At 39.1% G+C, this 26068-nt stretch overlaps 1 protein-coding gene across 2 annotated transcripts in view; it reads right to left on the bottom strand.

The window, feature by feature from the left end:
* Window positions 1-26068, bottom strand: part of STXBP6 (syntaxin binding protein 6) — a 104662-nt gene that overhangs the window by 17826 nt on the left and 60768 nt on the right. For both annotated transcript variants that reach the window (XM_033063218.1, XM_033063219.1), the window contains exons 3-4: window positions 8718-8848; window positions 6775-6940 (exon numbers count right to left, since the gene is read on the bottom strand). In XM_033063218.1, coding sequence (XP_032919109.1) covers window positions 6775-6940; window positions 8718-8848 — 297 coding nt within the window. The remainder of the gene's footprint in view (window positions 1-6774; window positions 6941-8717; window positions 8849-26068) is intronic.

The following is a 26068-nucleotide window of genomic DNA, read 5'->3' as shown; positions in this document are numbered from 1 at the left end:
CGCGGCCGGCGAGCCGGGCGGTGGCAGCCCGCCGGCAGGGCTAGGGAACGCGGCAGCGGGGCGGTGCTGACGGGAGAGGGGGGCCAGCGAGCCCGGCGGCGGCGGCAGTGGCTGGTCCGCCGGCAGGGCGAGTACGTAAACAGCGCAGCGGCGAGGCGGCCGGTATGCTTGCCAGCGGCGGCAGTGGCTGGTCCGCCGGCAGGGCGAGTACGTAAACAACGCAGCGGCGAGGCGGCCGGTATGCCTGCCAGCGGCGGCAGTGGCTGGTCCGCTGGCAGGGCGAGTACATAAACAACGCAGCGGCGAGGCGGCCGGCATGCCTGCCAGCGGCGGCAGTGCCTGGCCCGCCGGCAGGGCGACTACGTTAACGCAGCGGCGACGCGGCCGGCATGCCTGCCAGCGGCGGCAGTGCCTGGCCCGCCGGCAGGGCGACTACGTTAACGCAGCGGCGACGCGGCCGGCATGCCTGCCAGCAGCGGCAGTGCCTGGCCCGCCGGCAGGGCGACTACGTTAACGCAGCGGCGACGCGGCCGGCATGCCTGCCAGCGGCGGCAGTGCCTGGCCCGCCGGCAGGGCGACTACGTTAACGCAGCGGCGACGCGGCCGGCATGCCTGCCAGCGGCGGCAGTGCCTGGCCCGCCGGCAGGGCGACTACGTTAACGCAGCGGCGACGCGGCCGGCATGCCTGCCAGCGGCGGCAGTGCCTGGCCCGCCGGCAGGGCGACTACGTTAACGCAGCGGCGGGGCGGTGCTGACGGGAGAGGGGGGCCAGTGAGCCCGGCGGCGGCTGCAGCACCACCCGGCCGGCCCCGTCAGCAACCATGAGCGGGCCGAGCCTGCCTGGCCCCGCCCCGAGCCAGTAAAGCCCACTATGCCGCGATCCTGTTACTAATTGGCCAATTTGTGAAAGCTGCGCACGGATTCTCGCGACGAACGAAAGTGCGGCTAATATTCGGGGTGCGGCTTATCTATTGACAAAGACAGCAACATTGTCGAGGCACCGGGGGTGCGGCTTATAATCCGTGCGGCTTGTATTCGTGAAACTACTGTACTTCTTTTTTTTGTCATGATCTGGTCTTAATGCTAATAAATGTTCAAATTAAAAATAATAAATAATTTTTAAAACGCTGTTATTTATAGTTTTCCAAGCCAACTACATTCACATACTTTGAGATTCTTCCAGGGTTCAACATCGCCATAGAATTTGATGTCTCCACCTTGTTACATGAATACAGTGTTCAAGTTTAAAGTTAGGAATTAATTTTCCCTTTTACAGATTTCATTTGTCTGTCACTCAGGACTGCTTATTTCCTTCTTAAAACAGGAAAGCAACTCTGTTTTGCATTTCTAGCACTTCTGGAGAATACACAGAACAAGGATTAAGAGCTGAATGGACAGGTCATAAATGCATTACAAAAAATCTTATCTTCTCCCATTTAATGTTCTCAATTATTGGCATTGATGCCAGGACAGGTTGTTACTGTATAATGTGTATTAGTTACACATTAAGCAAATACCTAACTAGGATCAATTTCATATTAACACAACCTTTACCTGCTGTTCAAACTAAAAAATGTATTTGAAATTGTAAAACTTTAATTCTAATCTGATTAATTTTATAAATTTAACTTAAGCTAACTTAAGTAAGCAATATATTTCAATAATAATTAAGATTTATATTAAACAATAGTCTAACCAACCAGACACTCAGAATCAGTAACTATAACAAAGCACAGAACTCCAGTCTGGCTTTGCAAACATCAAAACCTAACAACTAGATACAAAAAACAAACAAAAAAAACCCCAACCAAACAAAAAAAAAATCTAGTTTCTGTGACAAACAGCAATATTCTGCATCTTGAAGACAACTGCACTTAAACCTCCAATCTTCAGAAAGTCAAGCAAATATGTTGCTTAATGCTTTCTACATTACAGTAATTTCACGAATACAAGCCGCAGTAATTAGACAAAAATTTTGGTGGAAACCCGGAAGTGCGGCTAATATTTGGGTGCGGCTAATCTATGAACAAAAATGTGATATCTGCCCTTACCTAGTATCATACCAGTCCAGTCCCGAGCCGAAACCGTTTGAAATCCATGGTTTCCCGTTGTTCCGACGATGAACCAATCAGAGAACAGCTTATTACCTGCCTGTGGATGGCGGCGTTACTGAGGGGCGGGGGTTGTTATCGGGGTGAGTTACCTCGGCAGTTCGATAAAAGTGTGTGATATTTCTCTGTACTTTTTAAAGTGTTTTCAGTCTTGTGAGGCTACGGGGCTGGCTGGGCTCGCAGGGAGAGGGCTGGGGGAGCCGCTCAGCCCGCAGGGAGAGGGGTAGAACGGCCACTCGGTTCGCAGGGAGAGGGCTACAACGGCCGCTCGCCCCGCTGGGCTGCGAGGGCTACAACGGCCGCTCGCCCCGCAGGGCTGCGAGGGCTAAAACGGCCGCTCGCCCCGTGGGGCTGCAAGGGCTACAACGGGGCCGCTTGCCCCGTGGGCCGCGAGGGCTACAACGGCCGCTCGCCCCGCGGGCCGCGAGGGCTACAATGGCTGCTCGCCCCGCGGGGTCCCGAGGGTTAAAACGGCCGCTCGCCCCGCGGGGCTGTGAGGGCTACAACGGCCGCTTGCCCCGCGGGGCTGCGAGGGCCAGAGTGGCCGCTCCTGTGCCAGCACGGAGATGTGGCTCCGCTCGGAGCTCAGCTGCCTGCCCGCGTGGCTGAGTGGTTGTTTAAAGGCAACGTGGATCCATTGGGAATGCTCGCAAAATGACCACACTATTGTTCCTGTCTTTTTCGGCTTGTAAATAAAGGGTGTGTCTTTTTTCACTTGGAAACAATGTTTCCGAGGTCGGCAGTAAGCCAGTAAGCCCCGGCGATCCCGCGATTGTGTTACTAAATGACGACTTTGTGAAAGTTCGCGGCGAACTAAAGTGCGGCTAATATTCCGGGTGCGGCTTATCTATTGACAAAGACATCAATGTTGCCAACACACCGGATATGCGGCTTATACTCCGTGCGGCTTGTATTCGTGAATTTACTGTACTTTGTCTCAAAGTTATATGGATCAGAAAAAGAACTAACCTTTATAATGATGAATGTCCCTTCTCAATGTATGTATCCCTACAGATTTTGCAAGGACATAATGTCCTTTTTTTTTTAAACAAGATTCCCCTTTTAGAAGTTAATTTTTGAGCTCTGATTATATGCCAAATTTTTAAGGAAAATGATCTCAACTACTCTTATCCATTCTAATCTCAATACATGACTTTTATGTTTAAAGATCACTATAATACATACGTTAAGTAAAACTGCAAAGCAGAATTAATCTTGACATGAATAAGCAGGGCATAAAAGCAAGCATCTGAAATGGTCTTTGGCAGCAGAAAATTAGTTTCTAATATTTTAATCTCTAGAATAACAATAACTGAATATTTGGTATACGTTGGCAAGAAATACCTAAATAAACTGTAAAAAGAAAATTGTTTATGTGTGGGAACATGGATAAATTTCATTGGTCATTTCAAACCAGCAAAACACAACCAAAATAACAGATATTGCAGATAATTTATCTTTGTTGTTGTTGTTTGGGGTTTCTTTCGATTTTTTTGGGGGCCATATTCATTTCCATCAGAATGAATTTACAAGTGAATATCTGTAAGAGTAGTTTATTCAAATACACACTTTTTTCAATATCTATTAGGTAAGAACTGAAACAACCAACCAACTACCAGGTATCTGACAGGAGAGAGAGTAACAATTGTCTTTTTTCTCATCCTATTTCACAGAATTATAAAATGAGCTGGGAAGGAAGGGACCTTAAAGATGAATCTATTTCCAAATCCCCACCATGGACTGGGATGCCATCCACTAGATCAGGATGCTCAGGGCAATTCCTAACACAATTTTTTATTTGTCTCCTTTAGTCAGTCATTAATCTTGCTCAGTATGGTAAACACCACTATGTGGCAAGCCAAGATGAGTAATATTGTATGGAAAAAGTACTCATTACCATTCTCACACTGGCATTTTATTCTTGGAGGAAAAATAGTGATTCATTAGTAACTCCTGCAGGGTGTCCTACAGAAAAGGTTACGGAGGTAAAGACGTCATCATTTTGGATTTCCAAGAGTATTTTGACTAATTCAACAGAACAATTGTTAAATACCAATTCATATAGGTAGGACAAAGCTTAAAACCAAATGCATTTCTAATATGCATCTAAAGGTGGCAGCAAGTGTTTGTTCTTTATTACAGACCTAGCGTTAATCTCTGAAGAGCTTCAAACACTTTATCTCAAGGTTCTGTCCAGAAATGAGAGTCAAATGCATCCTCAATGTCAGTTTAATGTTATGTCAAGAATCAAGCTGTTCCAATGAACACAACCTCTAAGTCATGAAATTTCTGCACACCAGCCATCTCCAACTTTGCTTTTTATATTAACTACTGTAAAAGCAATACAACGTAACACGGCCACCAAATGACAACCTAACACAAAGATACTCCAAATTTGACACATTCTTGTATCAGAACCTGTATGTTATACAGGAACATAAGGGGAAAATATTTCCTACCTCAGTCATAAAAAGCCCTCTAGCCCCGAAGCCTGCCTGTCTTCTCCACCATAACATCCAGAATATGCAAGTAAGATATGGAGAGGACTATCCTAAATTCTAAATAAAAGACAAACTTGAAATATTTAGTATAAGACACCAGTAGGAGGAATCTTGTTACAGTCTACCTAAACTTGAATTTGTTCTTTATTCTTAGAATTAGCACCCACACCTTCAGTCAGCTCTCCTTATTGCTGCAAGTACTGATGTCATTAATCATGTTACAGAAAACAGTCTAGCCTATTTAGCTCTGCAGACTGTATGTACATGACACACAAATGAAAATAAGGCAAAAAATATGATTCTGCAGAAGGAGAGTCAGTGCAGGGCTCTGGTCTATAGGGGGAAGTTGTGTGTGTGTCTATGTGTGAGAGAGAAAGGAGGTAAAAGGAGGAAGGCCACAAAGAGGGTCTGGAGTCCCACAGGAACACCCTTATTTACTTAAAGCTAAGCTCTTAAGCACTTCCTGCAGAAGCAGGAGCAGCATGAATTTCACTTTCTTCACTCCTCTGCTTTAGGAAGGAATAAGGTTCAATAAGACAAGTAGGCTTGTAAACAAGCCCTTCCAGTTCTTTCATCTTCAGTTCCACTTAGGGAAAAGTGTTCTTTAGGGACAATTTTTTTTTGTTTTAAATATGCATTAGCTACAAGATATACATTACAGATATGATGGGCATATCCATATAATGTCTTAAACTGGCTAGCCACCCCAAAAAAAGTGTTACTTTTCACATCCCCAGAAAGTTCACAAGAATATCACTTAAAACGTTATGCTACCTTGGTTGAGGGGATGAAGCGACAAGCCTCATCTTGAAATCTGATTGCACTAAGATTTAAGCATGATTTGAATATACTGCTTTGACTAGTTAACAAAATACAGCAACAACACAATAACAACAAAAAAAATCCAAGTTGTAAATTCTCAACTGGATGTAATAAATTTCAAGCTATGTTCTCAGGTGTATCTTCTTTGGTTTGCTTAGCTACATTTAGACCTTACTTTCTCTAGTTAGGATGAATTTGAGCTTGACAGCATATTTCAACATATTTCCCAGAAAATACCTCTTGGTATTTAAGGGTTTGGACTAAATTGGTTTTGATACAAACAGCTGGCTCAGTGAGGCTGACACAAAGCAAGTCACTGGAACTATTACTTGGTTTACAGTTCTTTCAGATTCTGTCAAATTTAAACCTACCCACAGGGAGTGTATCACCCAGCAAGATGAAAAAGTTGATAGTGTGAAGCACAGCAGAAACACTGGACCCATGAGAAGATTTATCAGTTCCTATATAATGTCTATATGCAGCACTGTGTGTGTACACACACAGACTGGACTTGTGCCCAGCCAGAATGACATGCAAGGGATATGGAAACGGTCGCCATCTGCTATCAGAGGATTACTGAATCCTCCCACCTTATCTAGGAAGTTGTCAAAGGGAGAATGTGGGTGTGCTTCATGGGACATGGTAGGATCTAGCATGTGTTGAAAAAGTAAAAGATAAGCATATATTTATGAACCTCAGTGGCAATTTTTTCCACTGTGATGAGACTTGTTTAGGATAAAGTTAATAACTGGATCAGTAGAATTGGGAACTCAATTTTGGACAGGTCAAGCTTAGGAGAATAATACAAGTTCAAAGGTAAAATGTGTTGTGGTTTATTAATAACAATTTATTTGCAGGAAGGATGGAAGTGAGAAACATTAGCAAACAGATAACCAACATAAGACTTCATGTAAGAATTAGAAAAATTGTAGGGTATAACTTCACACATTAATGCAGCTCCCTCCTCACCACCACACCAAAAAGAAAACAAAGGAATTCCTATTATAATGTGGAAAAGGAAAGAATGAGAGAAGACACAAGAAATTTTGCATGTTTTTTTCTCAGTTTTAGAAGACACTAAAATAAAACTATTGATTGACAAAGTTATCTGTATCTGTTACCAGTTTAGGTAGCTAAAATGAAAGGAATGAAAAGGTAACAGAAGAGTGTGAAGCGGTGCTTGATGGAGAAATGCTGAAGCCTAATTTACTGCTAAGTTAGCATGTTCAGACCCATGATTTCAAGATGTCATTTGGAGGCAAGCTTATCTGAACACAGAATAAATCACATGCAAATAATTTCACGTCCAACTGCAAAGTATTAAGCTTTGATTCACTTACCTCCCATAAGTTTAGATTGGCAGTTGATAAATTCTGGTTTCTTGTCTGTAAGGTATCGCTGACAAGTGTTATGCAGAACCTGAAAGAATGTGCATTTTTCGGAAGCTGTGTTTGCTACCCATTGGTCAAATGCATTTTCAAATAGTAAATCAAATTCTGGGGAATCCTAGAAGAAAAAAAAAACCCAGACTTTTATTATTCCAGTTTTAAAAATTATTTGGAGAAAGACATTTTTTTTAAATGTACTGTGTTGCAAAAGGCAGAAAGGTCGTGCAAATAATAACTGTCCTGGTATTACTGCATATTTTTGAATGAAAAAGACCAAACAGGGAGGAAGTTTTTTTTTTTCCTTACTGTTATTTTTAATGAGGAATAATCAGCTATGATAAAAATAACTAAACAAAAATAATTTAGATCAAAACATTAAAAGAGAAATTCTCATAAGAAACTCGTGCTATCTTTGGATATATAGTTATTTGTCTTCTATATTATGCAAGCATTTATGCCTCTCAACACAAAATCTATGGTCACACTATGTTATAGAAGATGTGGCTCTGCTCTCCATGCTCAACTGAACAAATAAGCTAAGCCCTAAGCAAATAACAAGTCCTAATTATGGCATTTAATGCATTTTCATGAAGTGTTGCAAAGCACTCAGGATAACATAAGCAAAAGGCCACTCCCAGAACAAATCACAGTGCAGCTCGATACCATATTCAACTGCCAAAATAAAAGCATTTTATGCAAGAAGTCATGCTATATATTTAACATTTGTCAAACATTGTTTTGCAATCTCATCTAGTACATGTTCTCTTTCAACTGATGACACTACGAATTCACAGGGAGATGAGTTTGAAAGAAACATTTCTAAGGTTGAGAGCTTGGTAAGACTTCCAATCTGTTATGCACATAGCTGCATAGCAGATGCTGCAAAAGGGCCTAAAACTCTTATCTCTTATCTATTTGTCATTTCTCTTGTTTTTATAGTTCCTTTGCCCACAGAAAATATAATTCCACTCCTTGCCTGTCATAGGGCAGTGGCCAAGGTCTTCTTTCTTATAGCAAGTCCTTAGATAGTAAATAGACTTGGTACTAGGCACTTAGGTACTAACCAACACATGGGTAGTGACAGAATTTGGTGGATCATAGTTAAGAGGCTTAGGTAGTTGATCAGAGCACAACTTTGCAGAAACCAAGGGATTTAGTCAAAAAATATTTTGCTATAAAAAGAACACTAAATCACTTTGTGAGCACATAATATGAACCACATTTTAAACTTCTAATTAGGTTGTTTTAGTACTGGAGAATTGTATTTATAAGCCTAACACCTATTAGTCCAACTTTTTCTTGAGATAGCTCAAGGTTGGTTGTATAGTCCAAATTAAAGGAATAATTCCGCATCTATTTAATATAGGGTTGACTTGTTTTATTTTTGGTAGTTTTTTGTTTAAACCCGTTTACTTGCCATTTGCAGCTAAAGGACACTACCACATTCCCTAGCATAAGATAAGGAATGCCAGAATATCTGAGGAGAGAACTGTCCTAGAAAAATTGCAGGATTCACAAGATTTTACAAACTTGAATCTCAGCAACCTCTTCTGCATTTATTTCTACCTATTGCTCTATCTCACAGCACAGCTGCATGCCAAAGTAGACCCCAAGAGGCTTAAAGCTAAAACAAACAAGGCTCTTGCTCTGCTCTTTACAAAGAAAAAGAGAAAGTAGTAAGAAAAGTATGGAAAGACAAGAAGATCCATATGACTGGGTTTTAGCCTTGTCCCATGTTTCCCATTAAAATTTACTTCACATATTCCACTAAGCTTTTTTTTGAGAATTCGCACTTAAAGCTGTATCTTATATTGCCAGATGCCTTTTGAACAGAAAGAATGCCTGGTTCACGAATCAGGCCAATTTTAATTTCCTAGAAAGCTGTTCAAACTCACCCGGTTAGGGTCTATACCGTTGACCTGACGAAGCTGCTCGAGCATCCACTGCGTTCTCCTGACAAATGACGTGGAGCCTTCAAATTGCTTCACCTTCGTAATAGAGGCTTGAGCTGGTTTCTTGTTCGTCACTGAACATAGAGAAAAACACATAACTGAAATGGGCTTTGTGATTCAGGAACATGCTGTTTACGTCATGCATCAGTAGCTGTTTTGCTGGTGTATTTTCTAGTGTCCCACAAAGCAAATACTTGTCACTGACTCTGACAGCAGAATGCATCCTGTTTCCAGGATAACATACAGAAAAGCATATTCCTTATTGTCAGAATGGTGGTATAACACCAAACAAACTGTCTGCTACTCAAAATTGGATATATTTTAGCCATTATCAACTTAAGTTACCAACATCCTATAAAAAACCACAGAACTACAACAAACGTCTTGTCATTTCATTTCATTCATACAATCACAGAATGGCCTGGGTTGGAAGGGACCCTAAAGATCATTCAAGTTTGTATCTCCCTACCATGGTCAGGGACACCTGTCCCTAGACCAGGCTGCTAAGAGCTCCATCCAGTCTGTCCTAAACACTTCCAGTGACAGGGCATCAGCCACCCATCTGGGCAACCTGTTCCAGCACCTCAACACCCTCCCAGTAAAAGCCTTTCTTTCCTAATCTAAGCTAAATCTACTGTCTTTCAGCGTGAAGCCATTTCCCTTTGTCCCATCACTACACACTCTTGTAAAAAGTCCCTCTCTAGATTTCTTTCTCTCTTCTTCAGGCTGAACAAACACAATTCTTTCAGACCTTCCTCATAGGAGAGGTGTACCATGAATTACCTTACTGTTCTCTTTTCCCCATGCTAATTTGCTTAAGTTTCTCATATTCAGCGCTGAGCATTAATAATTTCTTTCTCATCTTCTCAATTTAGGAAACAGAGAAGGAAAAGAAACCCAACCTTATGACCATGCATCTTATTAAAAAAAACCCTGTTACTTTAAATTGATTTTCATATTGCTGATTGAAAAAAAACAAAACAATTTTCCAGTCTTTTCACAACATGGCACATGTAGGTCATGCTTGTATAACACCACCAACATTTGTGACATTTGACTGCCAGTCAGGAGACATAGGTACATGCACTTACTACACTGTAAATCCGTCAAGTCAGATGGCTTTTCAGTCTGTGAAAAACACAGGTCTAAGAATTAAGGAACTAAAGTTTGCTAGACACCTTCCCTACCAAATATTAGGTACCACAAACAACAACCATAAATAAGAATGATAATACTTATTATAAATAAGATGTATGTTAAAAACCACAAAGAAGACTACTCTGACTTTGGGAAAGAATAAAAAAGGAAATACAATGCTCAAATTAGAGTATCATTAAGCCAGAATTGGGTTTTCAAAGAGTACTTAATAAGACTAACTTTTCAACAGCAGGAAAATTGGCTTCCTGCATTAGATGTTTTCTCTAAACAAATATTCTCCTAATTAGTATAACTCCATGGAAGTTCTACAAGCAGCTTTAGACACTTTTTGTAGTCAAATGTGTATTTTATTTACATGTTACTTAACTGTTGCTGTATGTTAAGTCATTTCCAAACACATTTCCACTTTCTGTGAAGAAATAATTTGTATAATCCTTGCATAGCATAATCTACTAAAGCTGGTGTGTCATCTATTTTTTTTTCTACTTAAACCCTTTCCAAAAATAATTTTACCCATATGGTCTGCCAAATAAGAGCATTATTGGAAAAGTCACTTATGTCTGCTTTTAGATGCTGGTAGTTAAAGAAAGTTTCTAAAATAATCAAGACTTAAACAGCAAGATTGCTTATTTTTGTGCACCCCAATTGCCCAAATAACCAGGAAAAGAGGTTTCCTACTCTGAAAATGTATGCTGCATGCACCTCTGCACCGAGGACACAGTTAAACAGTAAGTAAACACGGATGTGACACATTACCATTCCATGAAGCTAAAAAGTTAATATTGGTTCTTAGGATGAAAATTTTTAAACACACAGATCAGTGTCTTGACGTTAACTGTACTTTGGAATAGATTAGCAAAAGCAGATTAATATGAAAAGTTCTTTTCAGTATCTCAGATGTTTTCAGTTCTGTGTGTGTCTGTGAAAATCCAACACCCTTATGAGAACTAAACTAGATAAACAGAAAATTCATTCCAAGGAAATTTTCATAGGGGGAAAGAAAAAACAAAAAATAAGAGATACTAAAATTCCACAAGGCAGGTACAGTAATTTCACGATTATAAGCCGCACTGAGTATAAGCCACACTTCCAGGTGCCAGCAATTTTTCATTCTTTGTCCATACATAAGCCGCACCTGATTATAAGCCGCAAGTTACAATACAGAGTGTGATGAAAGGTATCTATTCTATCACCATCTGTTCAGGGTGGGGGCAGTGATCCTTATCTCAACGGCAGATATTCTGCTAATGGGCCATCCATTGAAACCAGGCGGGGCATTGTTCTTTATCTTTTCACAACTCATCCTTCCTCCAGCGAGTCATTTTCTGCTAATGGCCCATTGAGTCCCACTGTGTGACTGATAAAATTACTGCATCCCATTGGAAGTTGCTCCAGCCAGGGGGAAGAGCCCACCATTTCTTACCAAGATAAAAATAGAGGTTTTGAGACACTAAGGGAGCCCCTTTCTTCACTGGACTCCAGAGGAAAACCGGATTTCTCCACATCACCACTGGACCTCCGGAGGGAAACTGCACCTTCTGCAGGAGCACTGCTTCAACTGATTCACATCTGTCACTGCAGGAGGATGCAACCACCATTGAATGGGACTGCTACCAACACCCTGCCTGACAGGGTGTCAGGTTGTACTCTGACTTTGTCAGGGTTTGGAGTTTGTTTCTTTGTAGTACTGTATTTCTATTTTAATTTCCCTAGAAAAGAACTGTTATTCCTAATTCCCATATTTTTGCCTGAAAACCCCTTGATTTCAAAATTATAATAATTTGGAGGGAGGTGGTTTACATTCTCCATTTCAAAGAGAAGTTCCTGCCTTTCTCAGCAGACACCTGTCCTCCAAACTAAAACAGCAACTTTTTATTCTTTGTCCATATATAAGCTGCACCTGATTATAAGCCACACTTTGGGTTCGGACCAAAATTTTAGTCAAAATGGTGTGGCTTATAATCGTGAAATTACTGTACAGTACCGTACAGTAATTTCATGACCATAAGGCGCACCGGACTATAAGGCGCACTTTTTTTTGCAGCGAGGCTCTGCCCCCAGCTCACCCCATGCGGTTGCTGGCCGAGGCCCCACCTCAACCCGGCAGCCATTGGCCCCCGGGCCCACCTCCACCCAGCAGGGCCGGTGCCACGAGCCACCGGGCCCCCCTGGACCCGGCAACCATGGGCCCCCGGGACTGCCTGGACCCGGGAAGGCGGGTGCTGCGGGCCCCCTAGCCCGCCTTCACCCAGCAGCCATGGGCTCCCAGGGCCACTTTCACCCCTCAGGGGTGGTGCTGCGGGCCTCAGGGCCCACCTCCACCTGGCTGCCGCGACACTTCCGGCTCCCCCCACGGCTCACAGCTCACACTTCCGGTTTGGCAAATTTTGCAACTTTGTAGATCAGATAAGGCGCACCAGACTATAAGGCGCACTTCCGGGTTGGAGGGAAAATTTTCGTCAAAAGGGTGCGCCTTATAGTCGTGAAATTACTGTAATTGTTTTTAAGAAGCTACCTTGGAATAGCGAGCACAGCTGGACTCAGTCTACTGATCAACCTATTGACAAGAACGTAGTAACAGAAATCTCATTGACAATGGAAGCACTGAGAGCCAAACTGGTGCACGGTGAAGTGTGTGATTTAGAATCTTACATCCAATAGTACAGAACACAGAAGATCAATGTAGCATCAGAAAGATAGCAAAAAATTGGACCAGAACGACTACAGAAATGAAAACACTGATATTATTAAGAAGTGAGATTAGTATTAAAGATTCACTGCTTGCTCCATGGCTCACGCATCCGAATATAACAGTCCCAATAAAGCAGGGGTGTCAGGAAAGCTACCTATACCTACAGGGTATATACAGTTCTGTTTCTACTTGAAATCTACACAATACTGAGTGGGTTTATGCGCTATCTTCTCTACAGTCACTCTTTGTAGATATTCACGTCTTTTTTGTCAACTCCAGTGATCACTATGAAACACTTTACAGCATTCTACCAGACCAAGTTTCATGTATCTTCTACAAAGCAGTACTAATTGAAGGCTATTTAATAGTGACTAAACTTTTATGGCCTGTGGATTATTCTCTTTCCATGCAAAACGGGCAATGATCTACTTACTGCTAAATAACCTATACATTAAAAAGAAAAAATTGTGCATACTATAAGTAAGTCACACATATAATTAATGCTAGCAGCTCTGCAAAACAAAGGGTTTGAAACTAGGAAGCACTAGATGGATTGTGTGATCAAACGTTTGTTTTTCCCCACCAGAGTCTCATGGATAACCAATCATGAAATGTATAAACTTTAATACTGCAAACTTCTTATTGTTCTGAAGGCTTCTACATGACTTACGTTCAAGTGCTCTTGAAAACGGGGCATTACATCTTTCAAGGTGAGAATATCAAATTCTATAGATGATACTTAAACACCAAGCATCTCATCTCAGCATCTCCAGAAACTGGTTCATTTGACATATCCAAAATCTACTTCTCCAAACTTCTCTACAGAGGATATTTAATAATCAATGTACTGCAGCTTTGTCTTCATTTGCAGCCATTAATGCTCTGTACTGCAGTGCAAGATTCACATTACATTTCCAAACTTCACCACCTCCCAAAAATGTCTATTAGTGATGAACTATAAAAGCATCTTGATTAGATGACTGTTTCCATATCATCCACCACATAACTGTGGGAGAGGCCAAGAGGGCTGCTCTTCTATGGAGGAACCTACAAGGATCTTGGGTATGTCATCACCTTAGGCAGAAATTCAGTCTTAAGCTAATCCTCTTGGGAAAACAGCAGTTCCTCTTTTGCATCTCACACTCATGATTACTGTGCACAGCCAAACAGATCGAGCTGCATTTCACCTTTTGTGTCTTAGTATTTTAGGAAACAGTTAGCATTTCTTTAGCATTCAAAAAAAAACTACTCATGAACCCACCAAACACACTTTAAAACCATCACTTAGTCCATGACAGCTTGACAGTAATATGGCAGTCACTGTAACTCTGAGAAACCCTTTGGCAGCTGGGAAAACCATCCTCACTAGCTGCTCATTATGTTGCTTAAAAAACTAAAGCATTTCAACCAGCCACTGAGTGGGAGTCATCTTTCAAACATGTAAAAAGTATTTTCTAAAAAAATGAAAAAATGTGGAAGCAATTACATACACCTAGACACATTCCCTCTCTCTGACAAATCATTTAGGTATTTTTGCTAAGATCTTACATAATCATTATGTATCTTAATAAAAGCCAATATTTAAGTTATGCTTCAGTTTTAAGTGGGTTTTTGCCTTGCTTTGCCTTATTTTAAAACTGTAACACCGTGCCTTCAAAAGAAGAAGCTTTAGCAGTGTGGACAAAATACGTTTATTTGGAACACATCAATACATGGTAGGTTCATACTGCATTTCTGTGTGTCCTAGATGGAAATAAGATATCTTCTTTTTAAGCAATATACAGTTATTGGTGAAGTAAGAAAATGTGTGAGAAATCAGCTACAAAAATTTATGATGGAAGACATTGTGAGGTTTGGTGACTTTTTTGTGTCTTTGTCCAGTTGCTATTCAATTCTGCAATGTTGGACTATTTGATTCAGAGGACAAAGCACAAGTAACTTGTGAAAATGTTCCAGAAGTTTGAGAAAGAAATATTTATTGGGTTTTCTTTCAAATGTCCAAGCACAAAGGCTCAAAGAAAAGCCATTTAGGCATTCATGAGGACTGGCCCCCATTTGCTATTCTCACCCATGTAATTCCAAAGCAAAAGGCAAGAAAAATGTCTATCTCTATTGCTCTAGCACAAGAAGTTCTTCCATCACTAAGTCAATCTTACAATTGTTTTCCCCTCCATTTCAAAATCTAACCCTCCCTGTTTTCTTCTCAAAGCAAGGAAAGGAAAAAACAGGGGAAAGGATGCTAAACAACACATCCCCTTAACCCTTATGATAGTAGAAGTTTGTATTACTCTGTTCTGCAAGGCTACAAGGTAGTTCAAACTACTACAGTTCTGGCCACATGGTCCCCAAAACATGACCCTGCCAAGCAACCTCCAGATTTTCCTACAATAACTTTCTGACAATCAGAAAAATTAAGCTGAGAATTAAGATGGAGCAAACAGGTGCATTCCGACTTTCTTAGGCAGTGAGGAATAAGATCCAGATACATGAAACTGTCTTAGTATACCATGTGACTTTTAGGAAAACTATTTCCAGCCTGTTTTACATGACAGTTGCAATCTTTGCTACCTATAAATTTCAGCTTTGAGTTTGAGCACCAAAACTTTGTAGTTTTTCATGTTTTCTCAGAACAATTTCAACTAATACTGATTTAATTTACAGCCTGAATTAATTCTAGAACTTTGAGCTTTCCCACTGTCATTGTCCAACTATTACCCCCTGCACACCTACCACACTTCTTAGACCTCAACTATCTGTAATACAAAGGGATGCTCTGAGAAGACTGTGGTAAAAAGAACTCAGACTTATGTTGCCATGTCCAGGAATATAATTTTTTTTAGGTACAGAGAAAAGAAAGGATATGTTTGCAGCAAAAGACAGCCAGTCTCACTGAAAATAAACAAAAACAGCTAAAACTGGAGCAGTTTTAAATTCCTGCTTGCTGGTCAAGTCTTGCCAGGTGTCAAAATGTTCATAAGTTGAGGCATGACTGCTCAGAATGACATCTTCTACTTTGGCCCATATTTCCTTTTTCCTTCATTTGACAGTGCTGCTTTCTCACCATCTGTGATCTAAGGAGCAGAAAGCAGGGACAAGTAGCACAGTCCCACCTTCTCCACTTGCCAAATAGTACATGAGGATGCAAGTGGCCCTAAATACATAGCAGTGTAACCAAACATTAATTCCTTCTGTTTCTTTAGGCACAGCATAATGTTTTGATATCAAACGGGAAAAAAGAGAAGCTTTGAGATACGAAGAGGCAAACTACTCCTCTAAAGTCTAAACACATACCAACTGGTTTTCCCACAGCCCTTCCCAATAGTTCAGATAACAATATGCATCATCTGTCTGCTTAAATCAGCTCTACTGCCTGTAACAAGTTGCCAGCCTCATGCTTCAGGATAAAAATGTATGAAATGCCTCTCTCTTAATTAACATATATTCATATATTGTTAAAAGAGTAGTTTTATGTAAGTAATAATTTTCTTTCTACATGCAAGTTATCTTCATCTGTTAAATAGTAAAAGAAAAATCAAGTATTAAAACATTGGTTAACCTGGAAACTCAGCTTAAGATCTGTGCTCTATCTTCCCAAGATAAAGGACTACACAAAAGAGTGTTCTGCTGACTTTAAATTAAGAAAAAATAAAAATTATTGTTTTGAGTTGCAATGAAAAAAATACTTTTTTTTGTTCATGTCAATGACACCAGGAAGTGTTATAAGCCTGAAGTGAGAGCCTGTATGCTTTCAAACATGATTGTACTAATAAAAACTGCTGTTTAGAGGCAGAGTGCCTTTCCTTTTGGTTTTTTCCCTAGTAATATTTATTTTTCACAGATCCATGTAAATACTTGTCCTTAAAAACAGATTTTATGACCATTCAAACACCTGAAGCCCCCATCATCCATATCCATTACAGAAAACTCATCTTTCATTTCTATCAAAATTTTAAAGCTAGAAAAATACAAATTTTTCAGCTTTAAATTAATAAATTATTCCTCAAATACTATTAGCAATATAGTTTAAGTTGCTGATATCGAGGCAACTGCTTTTGTAATGGCAGTTATATAGACAAATGTAGGTAACAGTGACAAGAATGGCAGACTTCATTTTGTCACCAGACAGAAAGCTTCTGCTTAACTGCAAATATCTGGAAAGGAATCTTATTAAACACATTTTCACTTCCAGAATGATGACTGAACTTCCAGGTTTTGTTTGAATTGCCTTTTACTACTTTATATTGCAAAGCAGCCAACTTTCAAACTTTTCCCACCTCCTTTTTCCTGCACACAGTCAGCAGCATTTGAGGACTCAATTTATTTCTTGTCAAAACCAGCAGATTTATCATGTGCATGTTTTTAGTTAAAACCTAATTGAGAGGACAGGACGGTGCTCAGGCAGATCTACCAAAGCAGGGTAATTGTAGGGAAAGATAATAGATATTCCAGCCAGGTCACGGGGAAGAATGACGAATTTCCCACAACCCATACACCAAAATCTTCATCAGGGACCTCTCAATAAGAATAGAGCTCCTGCTGATCCTGACCTAGAGCATTTTCTATTCGTAGTTCACCTTGTCCTGGCATGATAGAGCCTCATCTCTTAATCAGAGAGTATTTGGTGATTGAGAATTTCAGTCCACTATTTGTCTGGATCATTTATACATTCAATCTTCTTTGCACTCTTTTCCTTAAAAGGAAGGCAGCATCCTACACAGACATTGCTGAACAGGATACTTTAAAAATCACCTTGTAAGCATTTATGCACACTGCAGAAAAATCTCACTTCAATTTAGCTCAAAAATCAAGGCTCAAGATACAGACCATAGTGAATACGTGTGTGGGTTGTTCTTTTATCACATTCTGGTCACTTCAGCACCTGAAACTGTGAGGAACCAATTAAAATCAATACCACAAAAATGCTTGTGAACTTAAGAGGAATTTGGCACAATTCCCATACAAGTTAACAGATGTGCATCCGCAGGAGAGAGTACACTAGGAATTACCTCACCAGCCTGAAAACAATGTTTGAACTTCACAGCAAGTGTCCTGAGCAGGAAGAGGCTCTGGAAAATTAAAGCCTGAATTTGTTACTTAGTAACTCATACAAAGAGCATGACATTTAACAAATAGTGCTCCATTTCTAAGCTTGCTTAGATAACTTGAGAGGCTTCAGGTTCTGAAACAAACTGGTCAGTGACTTTTAAGATCCTACATTCTAAGAGAATCCTGTTGTAACAGGGTAGAGGGTTTACTGGAGCTTTTAAAGTTAGTTAGAAAATAGTGTTTTTCTTGATTTTGCACTGAATCAATGACCTAAAATACAGCAGATGAGACTGCTACTAAAAAAAACACCTTCCATGAGCAGATGCAAGAAGGGACTGTTACAGTAATTCAAGAAAAAATCCCGAGTTCTTGCTATACAGTGGCCTAAATCAGAACACCAGTGGGCAAATTATCCCATACACTTGTAACTCAGACTATCAGAGAGAATTCTAGAGAGCCCTTCACATGCACATGTGGTATGAAAACATCAAAACCTCAGTACAAGCAACTAAAAAAGTCTGCCAGACTTCAACCACTTAAGGCTATGAAGAAACTGAAACACACTCATACACATATCCCCAAACCAATTAAAAACCCCAGAAATATATCAGTTGGGAGGTACCTAAAGGTACATATGAAATGTGATATGAAGCCAAAAGAGAAAATAAAATTCAGTTTGGAAATATTTTAAAGTTTTATTTTGGGTTCCAGGTCAATATTGACGAGTCATTTAACAAGTCTGTGTAGATTAAAGTATTTTGTCTGTCATCTGTAAATGCCAACAGTAGAAACTACTACTACAGGTGGACATTCCAATTTCATTCTACCAAGTATCAAAAAAAAATCAAATCCAAAACCAAAAAACTGCCATGAACCCATAAACCCACATCTGTTGAAAGCACTACTGCTTGGTTTTTGTTTTGAAGTACCTGAACAATAGGATTTTATCTGCCCAAGTAGAATAAGCATGAATTATTTGAAAGTGAGTGTTTTGCCTAAGTATATTGGACCAATCTCCTACCAGAAAACAGCCAGTGAAAGTATAAATGGGTTGACAGTACATAAGGATAAGGTAAAGGAAACTTACACTAAGGGAAGAATACTTTTTTTAAAGCAATATCCATAGTGTTCCTAGACACAGTACACTAATAACAGCCCTTGAGAGGGGAAAAACCAATTATTTTCTTTTGCAGATTCTGTGTATTAGTAATACATTTATATTTATAACCAAATTAAAAACAGGTGGAAGGAAAAAAGAAGAGTTGTTCCTCAGATCCGGATTTCTTCTGCATTTGAAAGGTTAAGACTAAAGATATTCTGAAGCAGAAAAATGGAACAGTTTGAAAGACTGTGAAAGGCAAAAAAATTGCCCGAAGAACAAGTAGGAAATATACAGAAAGTCTGGACCAGAAAGATCTATAATCTCAACTATTTAAAGCAGTTTCACCATCTAGAACACTCAGCAGTTAGAACTTGAGACACCAGAGATGCTCCCTTATCTTCCTGCCATGCTGTGAGTGTTGGTACAAGATCTGTAATGGATGGAGCTGCCTGCTGTCTTGGTGGGTGGTTCTATAGAGAACATTAGTAATACTGCAGTCAAATTTTAAAAAAGCTCTTCCAGTTATCAGGAGACAAAAAATATAACATTACAATAGCGCAAAAAAAACCTAAACTGTACCAGCATCTGGAGGACAGATAGTTCTCCAAACTAGGAGAAACAGAATCACTTTAAAGAGGGGAGGGGAAAAAATTACCCTAAGAACAGTCTGGGTGTGAAGAAATGCTGAAAAATCGCCAACAATCTTAACACAGAGAGAACTGAAATTACAAGCAGCACCACAACACCTTGAAGGTTTGTTCCTACGACTGTCAATATGTATTAATTGCAAAATGCAATGAGAAGGTGTGTTTTACAGTGGATTAACTACTCACTACATCTCCCTGTACTTAACCCTTCAAACTGATTTTCAGCTTTCCTGTAGTAGAAACTGAGGTGTAGACCAGCACACCATAAGGCAAGACTGCTAAAATATGAAAAAGCCCATGAAAATTATCATCAGGTTTTCTAAAGCTGTATATTTGTACTTATGAACTCTAAACACAAGCAAATCTAAAGACATGCACAACCTGAAAAATACAATCTGACCTTGCAGCTCTTTTGTCTCATGATACTTTATCATCTCATGACTGACTGTTTTCAATGCTTTGCAGTGCATTGGAATGGATAACAGAACGAATAACACGCTTTACATGAAATATCCACGCTACATGTTTTACAAGAAACACTCGATATGGAAAATGCATTTGATTTCTTCCACCCAGGCACCAGTAGGTTCAAGCAAGACCAGATGAAAATAATTATCCTGATTGGTTTAAAATAGAAGACCCTAAATAAGGTTACTTCTTTTATCTACAGTAGTGTGTTGATAAGACTCAGCATATTTGCCTAAATCATGAGAAAATGGGTAATTTGTTTTCACTTTTATACATCTGTTGCCACACTTAACCTAAAGCAGAACACATCAGGTCTACTCGTTCTACAGCAGGATACAGAAACATGCCAAATAAAATATAGTAGTTTATCCACTATTGGACTAATATCCACTATTAGCCCATCCAGTAGTTCCAGAATTCACACATAACATCCACCAGTGAAAATCAAAGTAAGATTCAAATACCAACTTTACTTATTAAAGTTAATAAACACCTAGTTGTGGTATTCCCTTATGAGGGAAATTACTCTGGAAAATTAAAATCAAATGCAATTTCTCTCACAGCATAATACTACACTGGTAAATTTTGGAAAAGATAACAAACTAATTTATGATTGAGCAGAGATACTTTTGGCAATACTCGTCAGGACCAAGTATAAAACCAAGTTAGTTTTTTTTTTTGATAGAACTTTTCATGTCTCACTAGATGTCTTGCATTTACTAGCATCCTAGTTCTTATGTATTGTACTTGTCATTCAAAGCAAAGTCAATTCAGGACTAACAGCGATATCCAAATTCAATCTTCAAGGAAAAAATGCCCACTGGTTTATGTGACAGTCTTAGAAAGCACACAGCTTGTTGACAGTGATTTAATCTGAATCTAATATTCTGCTGTTTCTGTAGAAGTTTTTGCAGCTTGTACCAATTTCATCCTGAAGCTTTAAAGAAGTCTGTACACAGCACTCAGATTACCAAAACATTTTATGACAGACTGGAATTACTTTGTCAAAATATGCCAGGGTTCCTCCATATCTGCCTGCTCATTTATACAATTCAGAATCACAGGAGTCAATCTGACCTCTCAAGGTCAGCTAGACAAACCCCTGCTCAAAGGGAGGCAAACATTATCATTGAGTGAGGCTGCGTAATTGTCAAAGATAGTAAACCAAATTAAGAACTTCACTTTCCTATGGTGACTTTTTCCCTCTCCTCTCCAGACTTGACAGGCAGCCCTCCACCCCAAGCAGAGGATTATTCCAGCCCAGGTGCAGGATTTCACACTTGTCTTGGCCAAACATCAGGAAGTCCCTTCCTGTTGACCCACTCCCACATCTGGAGCCACCTTATTAAAAGTCCTCCCTCCCTCCCCTCCACTTTGGTATCACCTGCAAACCTGAGGGACACAGGACATTCTGTTATCCTAGCAATGGAAAAGGACATGAACCAGGACTGGCTCCAGGATCAGTTTCCACCCCCACCATGCCACCAGCAGCTATCCCATCTGACCCACTCTGAACCACTGAGCAGACACAGAATCTCACATATCTGAGCCCTGTGGTCCTCTCAGCTCTTCCCCTCACCCTGTAGTCCACCTCTCCTATGCAAGTTACCCCATCTGCCTACAAAGACAGTGGAAGCTGTGCTACACAGCTACATGACTCTATTTGAAAGTCAGTGATATTGCAAATACTTGGGTATTCATAAATTGCTTTACAAGAATCAATTTATTGCTGCAATGCAGAACAGTGAGTTATAGAAAGTCTGTCTTTTAGTACCAGTTTTTCATAATACATAATTGACATAATTGTTACCCTCACCAATATTTTACTTTAGCATTACTTAATTATTGAAAGCTCAGGGTTTAATACTTAAAATCAAACCAATTCTGTAATGCCAAACATAGTGTTTAAGGGCCTAGCACTGAGCAGATTTGAAAATTAAATTTGATTTTGCAATTTTCAATTTAAGTAATTTTTCCATAAGCTTATGGTGAGAAATTGAATGGACTCTAAAAATCCATAAAAATCGCTTAATACTCAGAAATAATTCTGTTATTCAACTTAGCCACCCTTTTACTTGGTGTTAGCATTTACTTCTGATCAAATTCTATATTCTTAACATTTATGTCAGTCACTTTTACTGTGCTGACCACTCTGTAAAAACTACAAGCACTTTAAGGTAGGGGAATAAAGTAAAAGAAAAAACTCACAGTATTTCTACCAGATGATACATTTTTTATCTTCCCTCCATTCAAAATTATACTTATATAAAGAAACAGAAGACTCCTCAAACACCAGGACTAACAACTTGATTTTCAACACATACAAAACAATTGCTATTTGTCTTGCATGAAACTGCTTACTATGCAACTTGCATGCATTTTTGTATTTGCAGTTGCCTTTGTAAATAAGGAATTTTTGTCAGTTGGTTATGACTTCTTGGGAGTATTTTTGTTATTCTCTGCTTTATATACCCCTAATACAGAAAATTCCCATCCTGAAAGAAAAGGTTCTTGGTTTCTTCTGATGTTTTATGTATAGTAGAGCATTTGCTTGATTTTTCTGCCCTCTAATACACAGTATTAATAGAATCCATTATTCTAAGCCTCAGAGCTTGTAAATTTGCTGCTAATAGCTTCTTCCCACTGCACAGTTCCAGCCAAGAATCACCATGACTGTTTTGGCTAGTGTACTGCCTAGTCCATGAAGGCTGTCCTGTAATTAATCTGTTAGAGTAATCCATAAATACTATTAGTAAAACCAGACAAATGGTGCAGTAGAGAACAAAATCTGTCATTTGACTATAAATTGCTTAGTTTAAATGTATCAATGTGTTTTTCAAGGGCTTGGAACAACATTCAGATTTACTGTTTAAGACATGAACAGAATGGTTTTAACTTGAGCTACCGTAGTGGATGATACCTCCACCGATTTTTCAGTTTCCTTAAGCCTTTACCCTTTGTGAAATAAAATTCTTTCTAAGCTTGCCAAAAGTCTTGAACATATAAAACCTTTATAGTGGTAGCTAGAGATACCAGTAGCTAGCCATGTTCTCTCAAATGACAATAACTGGTCCTTTCAAAATAAAGGAAGTCCAATATAAAACTTTATTATAAAAATTGTAATGAAAATACAGTTGCATTACTTGAATTATTAATAGCTGCAGACAAAAAAAGTATGACTGTGCCCTGAGTAATACCTTTGCAAAGCAAATCAGTATCACTGCAATACATGCACTCATATTCAGCTTTGGCAATTTAGAAAATAAATTCTGAACACTGGTCAGAAGTTACATCAAAGCACTTCCCCTAAGATATTCCATGAACTATTTCTGCTTATTCTACATGAATTAAGGATGTACTTTAGAAAATACTTAGCTATTTTACCACATTCTATGCCTCTTTGTTGTCAATCTCTACACTAGAGCAATATTTGCAAGTGAAAAAATATATAAAGTTAATTATTGCCCCATATTTTTATATTCTTCCAATAGTCTAAAAAAAGCCTTTCCAAGAGAGCTGATCCACAAAAATGGGACAAAATTTCCTGAAGAAAATCACTTTCCTTTAAAGTTGCAGGTTTTGTCAATTACTTTAAGCTTCAACAACTCTGTCCAGTGACTTACATAAAAAAAAAAAAAGATTAGTCAAAATATTCATTTTAGTGAATAATTCCATAGAAAAAAACGGCAGTATTGACTCAGATTTAAAAATTTAAATACTGTGAAATTGTAATTTTCTGGTGTATCAGTATCAATATATTGAAAGCAAAACTGACTTAACTAATGATACCGCATTTTACTGAGAACTTTACCATGTACTGAAGACAGAAGACATGAAGACCCCCTCCACAGACTATGATTATGATATATTATGTGATCTGTCCAGCTGGTCAACAGGTTGTCAAGAGGTACAAGTCCCAGTTGAATCCTAATTTACTCACATGGCCTTTATATCCATGCATCAACTGGTGCAATCAATACCAATCCTTTTATGACTGTCTGCAGTGAGGTCTTAAGATTGGATATTTTATGGGTTAAAGAAGCAAAAGAACAACAAAGCTCAGCCAAAGCAAGAAGGTAATAACTTCAGTGTCATTAGCAGATCCAGTAAATGTTGTTTAAGATTTATTAAGAATCCTCAAATTTAAAAAAAATAAGTCCTGGAGAACAGTGTAACAGGACAGTTAGTAAATAAATGTAAGCATTACAAGCAATCTATTTCTAATTTTTAATGCCTAAATGCCACTTGAAAAGCTGGACCAGGACTTACTTCAGAGAATAGTGACTTATATAAAAGCCAAAGAATGACTATTTCTAGTAAAAATATTTTAGACTGTTCTCCTCTGCCCCTTACCCCAGTCATCTCAAATTAGATGAGCTTGATTTTCTTTCAATTTTAGCCAGGATACATATTTTTGAAGTTATGCCAAAAATTAGGAAAAAAGTGTATATTGAAACACATCATCTTCTATATTCTCAGTGTAACACTGTTTTACATTCTTTCTGAATATAGAGAAATTAACACTGAATTATCTGTGCTTCCTTTCCCCCTGCTCCTCTCCTCGCCATAGTTAAAGAACTTGGACTGCATAGCCACAATCAGAGTCTTCTTTTCTCAGTGAAACTCTATTAAGACCATTCCCACTTAGTTAAGAAAAAAAACCCCAACCTTTAACTAATATTTTTGTATAACACCTTTTTCTCATGCAGACACAATTGCAGATTCAAGAGCGACTGCTCTAGCCTGGAAGCCAGCTATACTGTTGAATCTTTTATGAACAAGGCATTATTGGTACCACAGCAACAAATCCATGTAACTCCACTTAAAAAGTTCAAGCTTAGAAGCAAAACCAGAAATACTAAACCCCATAAATGAATCAAAATGTTTGTAAAGACGGTGCTATCATCAATTTTAAAAGAAATCACTGACCATTTCAACAAAATCTATTATCCAATACTAAAAAGGAAAGAAATATAAAATGGAGAAAAGATTAAAAATCGTTATCTGACAAAGATGGACTCAATGTGGCTAAAGGAAAATGCTGACCAGTGAAAAGAACACTGTAAAAGTCTAAAGCATATTGGGATGAGCAAGTGAAAGTCTCATTTCAAATCAAAGGTTATTTACTGGGCTCAGCTCCATGCAGTTTCAGGAAGTGGGACTGGGAGATGCAGGACTGCAGCCCATCTATCACTGCTCCTCAATGCTGAGCCCTGCTCATCTGTATTGCACACCACTGCTGTCTGCACAGTTCAGACTTGCAATGCTTCCCTTTCCTATCAGAGCACTGCGACAACAGTATGACAATCTTTTTAAGTCAAGATAAAAAGAGAACAGACAAGGAGCTTTGTCACAATCTATTTGCTCCTAATGGTTCTCTTCTGCACCATTTCCCAGCCAGCCAAGCCTAGACATCAAGAGAGAACTGGATCAGAGCTTCATGTCTCTGCCCAACATTTCAGGAGAAAACAGCTCCAGGCCACTGTCTTATACATATGGCCTAAGGCTAATATTTTTTGTTTGTATAAATTGAGGACAATTTCATCCATGCAGTGCCAAACTGTGTCCTGCTTCAGTAATAAATAACTGCTTTGATTTGCTCAGCCTGGAAGAACTCACGACATTGCATCAAGACCTGCTTAATTAGTAAGATTTATATTTTGTAGTTGGCTCTCTCAATACTAGGAATCAATTTTTTATACAAATAAGTTCTAAACAATGAATTACTTAAATGTTTTGTTTCTTTCAGATAAGCACAGATATTGCTCCTCTTAAGGAGACAAAGGTAATGCAAAGCAAGTCAAATGTGGTGCCTTTATAGCTGATTTCTCTGTCCTCTGCCCACCAAGAAAATACAGTAAGCTTCCAGGCCTTTTCCTTCTAGAAAACTCATAGTATTTATTGAATTCCTTAGAGACTAAAAAATTTAAATAGAATAGTTGCTGAAGAATTTGTGTTAGGGAGTCAGAAAAATGTTTACTATTTTTCCATAGGAGTAATAACAATCACAAATTAGTCCCTGCAATGACAAACCTATTCAACAAACCTTTATTTTGCTTTCTTTTGCATACTAGAACCTTACTGAATAAATAAATTTCAGATTAAACTTATAAGCTGGAGACAGAATCGAAATTTAAAAAATGCTTGAAACAAAATTGCAAAAATCTGTGTACTTAAAAAA

Source organism: Catharus ustulatus, chromosome 6 (genome assembly GCF_009819885.2).
Source record: "Catharus ustulatus isolate bCatUst1 chromosome 6, bCatUst1.pri.v2, whole genome shotgun sequence".
NCBI lineage: Eukaryota > Metazoa > Chordata > Aves > Passeriformes > Turdidae > Catharus > Catharus ustulatus.
This window is presented reverse-complemented; position numbering and strand designations above follow the sequence as displayed.